The 7,444-nt window shown below is 37.3% G+C and overlaps 1 protein-coding gene across 1 annotated transcript; it reads right to left on the bottom strand.

Annotated features, from left to right (window-relative positions):
• Positions 1-3,532: 3,532 nt before the first annotated feature.
• Positions 3,533-6,725, bottom strand: LOC124141447. The gene is made up of 5 exons (XM_046509466.2): positions 6,671-6,725; positions 6,021-6,172; positions 5,546-5,653; positions 4,693-4,830; positions 3,533-4,315 (listed from the first exon to the last, which is right to left on the bottom strand). Exons 1-5 carry the CDS (start codon positions 6,677-6,679, stop codon positions 3,994-3,996), a joined length of 729 nt encoding a protein of 242 aa, XP_046365422.2. The 5' UTR covers positions 6,680-6,725; the 3' UTR covers positions 3,533-3,993.
• Between the last annotated feature and the right edge of the window lie 719 nt (positions 6,726-7,444).

Here is a 7,444-nt window from a genome sequence, read left to right as displayed (position 1 = left end):
CTAATCAGGCACACGGGAGCTCCCCGTTGAAAGCAGCCTGTACGCTGACAGCAACTCATGCTTGTCGTAAGAGGCGACTATGTCTGTCGGAAGAGGCGACTAACGGGATCGGGTGGTCAGGCTCGCTGACTTGGTCGATGCATGTCATCGTATCCCAATTTCGGTCTTGACTCGATTTTTTCCAGACCGCCGTCACATAGTTTGACTATTACTGAGTGCGGCGTTAGACAACAAACAGACAAAGCTTATACTGTGAAGAGAACAGCTAGTTAATTTATTATTGTTCTCTTGTCTGTCAACACTACAGACGTGCCCGTTGGTTTCATTTCATCACTCAGCTACTTTGGGGCTTTCCTCCAATATTAAGCTGATTTGTTGTTATATTACTGAATTAACGTGGTTCTAAGCGGCGTTAACCTCACTCACACAATTGCGACAATTATACAATTAGATGTAGACGTAGTGACTCTAATAAAAACATGTACTGCAAAAAGAGAAATCACAACAAATTCTGCTGTAGGAAATATAAATATGACTTGTGTAAATTTAGGCTAATACACATGGTGATACTATCCATTCTCCTTCTTAGTTTTGGAAACAAATACGTTCATTAAGAAGCAGACAAATAGAATAGATAGTATCTCAAAGGCTTAGTGGCATATACGTTTTATGAAAGTTTTTTTTTTCCAATTACACTGTTTTCAACACTGACAGTGTTGGTTTGACGATATTATGGATATTTCCTCTCCATGTTATACTGTTGTTGACAAACATATTTTAGAATCACCTATCACAGGATGAAATTCTGGACGCTATAATGCATCTAAACTGTGGGAAGCTGCTGGTCCTGACCATATTGTTACTGATATGATAAAATGTTCCAAATTTGAGATGAGGCCTTTTCGTCAAAAATGTTTCAATAGGATGTTTGACAGTGGTATATTTCCCAGAAGCTGGTCTTGTTCGGTAATTATACTAATACACACGAAAGGAGTTTTTAAACAATCCGGACAATTATAGGGGAATATCCTTAATGAGTATTCTTGGAAAGATTTTTATATCAGTACTTAATTCTAGGATTACGAATTTGGCTAACATGCGTGATAAAATTCCCGAAACTCAAGCTGGTTTTAGAAAAAAGTACTCAACTTCAGATCGTATATTCGCATTATATGCGATTATTCAAAAATGTCTATCACGTCGTAAGCACAAAGTGTATGTAGCCTTTGTCGATTTTTAAAAAAATAAGCTTTTGACTCCGTTGATCGTTATAAACTATAGTACTGTTTAAGAACTACTGGTCTTCTGGGGGAAATGTACTCTTTATTAAAAGCTATGTATTCAAATAATATATCATGTGTACTTCTTTGACTATCCTGTTGGCTTAGGACAAGGATGTATCTTGAGCCCGATATTGTTCTTATTTTTTATTAATGAATTATATTATGAAATTGTGGCTAAGGGTAAACTTGGTCTTCACATGTTCCCAGATGTAACGGACATTTTGATGCTTCTTTTTGCCGATGATGTCATTTTAGTATCAAATTCTGTTGTTGGACTACAATAACAGCTTAACATTTTAGAATGTTTCACCAAAGAGTGGAAATTATCAATCAGTTAACTATGATAAAAGAAATATTGTCATATTATAGAAGAGGGGTCAGGTGGCACTGAATGAAAGAATGAAACCCTTCGACGTCTTTTTATTCAATTTAGGCTCGGATTGTTAGATCTCATGATAAATGAAGGAAGAAAAGTCGAAGAGGTGATGCCCATTATGTCATTCAGCTATATAAAATTTAATTTATTTTACTTTTGTATGTCCTTATTATTGTGATCTAAGAAACCAGTTTATACGAGAACGCTATCTGTCAAATTATCCCGTACCTGTTTTTTCTCTTCTTTTTTCAAAAGAAGATGCTGTCATATTAAAATAGGTTGTATATGTTAATAATGCAATTTCCCTCAGAAATAAGTATATATATAGAGTATATATCCAAATATGTAAAAACTACTTATTTGTAACCCTTTTGTATATGGGCCGGAGGCCTTACATACAATAAATATCATTGACTTTGAGTCCGATGGATACAATGTCTGAAGGTGGGTGAGGTGAAATGTGGTTTACCGTCACGTCCAAAATTATTGCACCTATATAGCGACGTGCATGTGTGTGTGTGTGACTGTTTATACTAGTCCGGGCTGAGGCCGATTTATAGTGCAGACACTTTTGACTCCGTGCCGACCAGTCCTTGTTTTAGCGCCTTAATGCCGAGCGCCAGACAACCTAACAACAAGTATCATCTTTTAACGTCTTTTGGTTTGACGCGGTCGGGGATCGAACCCCGGACCTCCCGCTCTCCGAGCGGACGCTCTACCACTAGACCACGGAGGCGGTCCCTACAATGTCTGGAAGGGTATCGTCGATGTTTTGTCATGAACTTATAGACGTGGAAGCATGGAAGCTGCAAGCGACGTGGGGGATTATTTCATAACGAAAAGAAGAAAAATTACAATCTGAGAGCACCATCATATCGGAACAATTACCACTGGTGTAGTTCAGGTGTTCTAGATTGGCATATTTACAGGCAACTGATGGTTGGTTATTGTTGGTAAAATATTCGTGTCTTTACAGAGTTGATATATTTTAATAAATCAGTTAGATTTTTGTCAATGGTAAATATTTTTTTATATACAACGACACCGTTTATCTGGACAGTAATAGTATATGTACCATCATCTGGATGAACAAATGTCCGATTTAATCTATTATCAAATAGTTACAAAAACAAAGATTTTCATAAATCCTTCACTAAAAGGAGAGTCCTTTTGTACGGTCCCGACTGCATCAAAAGCATCTGTTTATGAATCACTATCAAATAGTAACGATACCAGGTTCGGGAAAAGGTGAGCGTATCCTGCCAAACCGCTGGCATCCGTCATAAACACATGCAAAGGCAAGTTAACGGTTCACCTGAAAACAACACGGAGCATATCGTACAAGTCAAAACAGATTAATTGCATCGGGCATCATCTTTGTCACTGGTGCTTCAAATTGGTAAATGTCCTCCACATATCTAATATAAAACGTTTTGAATGCTTTGCTGAGGTTTTGACTGCTGTAACCAAGATCAGACAGCTGTATGGAGTATGGAGACGTGTGACGCTGTTTTAAAATGTTCGTGGCAAGAACCTGCTCGATTGTAACGAAAGAGTTGTGAAATGCAGACACCAAAGGCTGGAGCGGCAGGAATATCGTTTGGCACAAATTGAAAGTTGACTATTGGAAAGTTGAAGTCATCCCTCTTGTCATACTGTCTTGAGAAGAGCAACTGTATGTACGTACGTTCACTCACCACAGTGATCGGACGGAGGAGTGTGATTCCGGAATACCGGGTCCGTATTAACGGAGTTTCACTTAAGTTCTAATTATGCATTTGTGTCTTCGACCAATGTGAAATCAGTCAGATATAGTCATGTTTATGTTTCATTGGCCAAAATTAGCAATAATCATCAAAGCAGAAACAGTACATATTTTCATGTTGCTTTTATTTTCACATATTATTATCTGTACATAAAATACATGCGCGCACAAGTAATGATGATGTCAGTTTATACTGTACAAAGATGGAACATATAAATACATATTCACAACATCCTGTTGGATGTATTTACATGGAATTCGCAAAATATTTACAATTAACATATTTGCCAACTTAAGACCGAGATCACATTGTGGTATAAAAGTGCAAAAAAATTATAAGTTTAACAGAAGCATAATTTGAAAAAAGTGACCTGTGTACAAAATAACACTTGCAATTTCCAATTCGTTGAAAAGATTGTTAAAAAATCGTAAAGTATTTTGGTTCTTAAAAAATAGTTTTCATTTATCAAAAATGAAATGCTTGTATAAAAAATTGGTTTTACTTTGGTTCATTGGTCCACTAGTCCAGGTTCAAATCGTACCAGTGCCTTAAAGAACGTAGTCATTATCTAAAGAATCCTGTCGTGGGGGCAGAAATATCCCCTGCAGCCGCAGTAGCTTGGGAGGGTAACGCTCAACTCCGTGAAGTAGCCCTTGGGTTTGTAGTGGCCCCCGCTCTTGAGGGGGGTGTGCTGCATGCGGTGGGTGGGTGGGGCAACACGGGGGTCGTAGAAGTTGTCGACGGAGGGGTCAAGAGCATAGATGGGGGAAGATTCTGGGAAGGTTGCGGAGTCGGGGAGACGGCAGTAACCGAGGAAGTTGCGGTAGGTGATGCCGCGTTGAATGCAGTGATAGCCGGTCACGCCGTCGTAACCAAGGTTACATTCTCCTCTGTAAAACAAACAATACATATTTAATAACGTAAATAAGTAATATTTAAGTCATTAAGTATCGATATGTAGATTGTTATCATTATTGCCCTGTCGATAATCCTTTATTTCGCAAAAGTTCTTTATCCTTTATACCTTTATTTTTATACAATAAATGTGTATATATGAATGTGGACAATATACGTAAAGGGTTTTGATTCGCTTAAGCTTCCTTTGAATACTAAAATTTATAAAAACAATTTCAAACTACTCCAAGAATTATTTGTTTGATTTTGTCGGCGTCTGTATGTTTTAGAATCAAACCTTCTTCATTAATACATCTTTATGAGTTTTAGTAACATATAAGAACTTTCTAAAATAACATAGCTGTGTACCTACCCGCATGTGGCGTAGAAGACTTTCTGGGACATAGGGCGGACAACGTGGCAGACTTGACCGTCCATGGCATAGATGGTGTGCACCATGGTACGAGTGGTGTTGCACACGCTCTTCAACTTGTAGTAGTTGGGCTCAGAGCTGCAATGTCAAGGTCAAATAAATAACGTTTCCAGAATATATGTTGAATAATGTTACATTCGCCAATATATGTTGAATAATGTAACATTCGCCAATATATGTTGAAATTGAACATTCGCCAGTATATGTTGAATAATGTAACATTCGCCAATATATGTTGAATACTGTAACATTCGCCAATATATGTTGAATACTGTAACATTCGCCAATATATGTTGAATACTGTAACATTCGCCAATATATGTTGAATACTGTAACATTCGCCAATATATGTTGAATACTGTAACATTCGCCAATATATGTTGAATAATGTAACATTCGCCAACACCAGCAATTCATTTGTACATGTCATGGTCTCAAATATACTTATTGAAAGAACTACGGGAATGGCTAAAGGGGGAAGTGAATATCTGGCATGATAATTCGTATGGATACCAGGAAAACAAGCATTGAACTAAATACACAACGTACAACATTTAACAGTAACGTTATTTTGTTAACATGGAGCTTTTCACTGTATAGAGCAATGAACATTAGACCACAATATTTTAATGTTCTCTTTCTACATTTTATCAGTATGTTTCTCATGAATTATCAAAGTCATTGATAGTGGATGGTGAACCAGTTTTCAAGACGTGCTTATCGTGGACGATTAAATTAACTATAGGGACATTACTCCCTAATCCAGATTCATTATTCCGGATTTGTCACTTACTGTTTGTTCAAGAAGTAGGTGTCCTGGTCCTGGAAGCAGGTGGATGTCAGGTTGAGGTAGATACGCCAGTGATCGTCGGCGTAGTACAGAGCCTCCTCGATCTCCTGTCTGGAGACAAAGTAAAATGTCAGACATTTCGACCTAACGGTGCATCAACGCATGTCGGTTATGCCACTTAGAGGTACATGTTATATAGTCCAAAGTGAATATGTCAGACACTTCGACTTAACGGTACATTAACTCTTATAACATATACATTCGACTCAAACGTACGTGGTATGTCATACAAAATGAATATATATCGACATTTTGACTTATTGGTACTTACGCCTTATGTATAAATATGACTCGTTTTCATTTGAATTAATATATATGGAAATTCAAATGGTATTTTCGCTAGCGAAAAAGGACGTTTCTAACGAAATAAAACCGACCTGTCCTGTCAATTGTTTGCTACGTTGCTAAATGTACTTACTCGGGGTATTGTCTTCCGTCATTGCAGACAAAGCTGAGGTCATAGCTTTGGTCAGACGAAAGTTGCTTGGAATAGCAGGCGGGAGTGGGGAGAGGGGGAAGGGCCGTCGTCATGGCGACGAGGCAAACTATCGCTGCGATGCTGTATATACACTGAATGCCAAAAAAACTACATCTTATAATTGGCCATATTATGTATAGTGTACAGCGCACCCTTATACTTATGTCATAGTAAAAGGGATATTTTATTGCTGTGATGTCCCTTTTTTTCCAAAAGGTTCTAGAATAAACGGCCCATTTGAACCATAACCTTTAAACATTGAGGATTACTACCTTTTGAATAGTTGTTATAAATATATACATTTCAATGTGTTGATGACAATATCGCCCGCCGTTTCTAAATGATAACCACCGTGATATTGCTGGAATATCGCTGAAAGCGGCGTAAAACCATACTCACTCACTCTAAATGATAAAATGCTACTTTTAACGTAACGGTATCACACATTAAGAATATAATGAAGATAACATATTCATTTCACTTAGATATATGAATTCTACACATAGATAAATGCTCTCAGTGAGTTCAATCTAAAATATATTTCAAGGTATAAGCCATTTCTAAGAAATAAATCAGATATAGATATATACCTTTCCCATGGTAGGATGATGTGTGAAACTCGGTTCGTGAGGTGTTCACAGTCGCTGGCTTAGACTGGGCCAGTGTCTCCTTATATACTCTCGGCTCGTGCCCTGCCTCTGTAGTCACGTGACAGCTGTCAATCAAACTCTGTGTCTCAGGTACGTCATCCACTGCCGCCATTGCTGCAGTAGACACACATGACCTACATGTTTCCGGATTGTTCACATGATAAATCAAGATGTATCCTTGTACGTCAGAGTGACTTAATTACTCAAGTGCGGCAACCTGCGCATCAATCAAAGCTTTTATTGTTTCCCTGTTTTGCGTGGACCTTGCTAAGGAGCATAAACTTCTACAGTTACTGCTTTCTCTTGTTATAATTATTTTTATGATACTCTTACTTCTGTGCCATCATCGATGACGTTATATGATAATAAGGTCTGTATGTTGATAAAACAATGGACGTGGCAGGACTCTAGATAGTGTTGTTTGTAGCTAGTGTGATATTTTGTTTACATCTGTAAGTTAATATTATTTGTTGAAACGAGCCTTTGCTTATCATTATTGTTATTATTATTATTAATATTATTTACAGCTTAAAATAAAAAATGCTGTAAAAAGGGATTATTATTATTATCATTATTATTAGTTCTTGCTATTGTAGCGTTTTACAACACAAATTAGGAAGATGCCTTCATAAACGTACATAGTTGCCGATTCAGTCTGAAATAGTCAGGAATTAATGTAATGAAAACAATTTCATGAAATTTTTCCTCCAAAAT

The sequence above is a fragment of the Haliotis rufescens genome, unplaced genomic scaffold (genome assembly GCF_023055435.1).
Source record: "Haliotis rufescens isolate VD_foot unplaced genomic scaffold, xgHalRufe1.0.p SCAF_26, whole genome shotgun sequence".
In the NCBI taxonomy this organism is placed as follows: Eukaryota; Metazoa; Mollusca; class Gastropoda; order Lepetellida; family Haliotidae; genus Haliotis; species Haliotis rufescens.
This window is presented reverse-complemented; position numbering and strand designations above follow the sequence as displayed.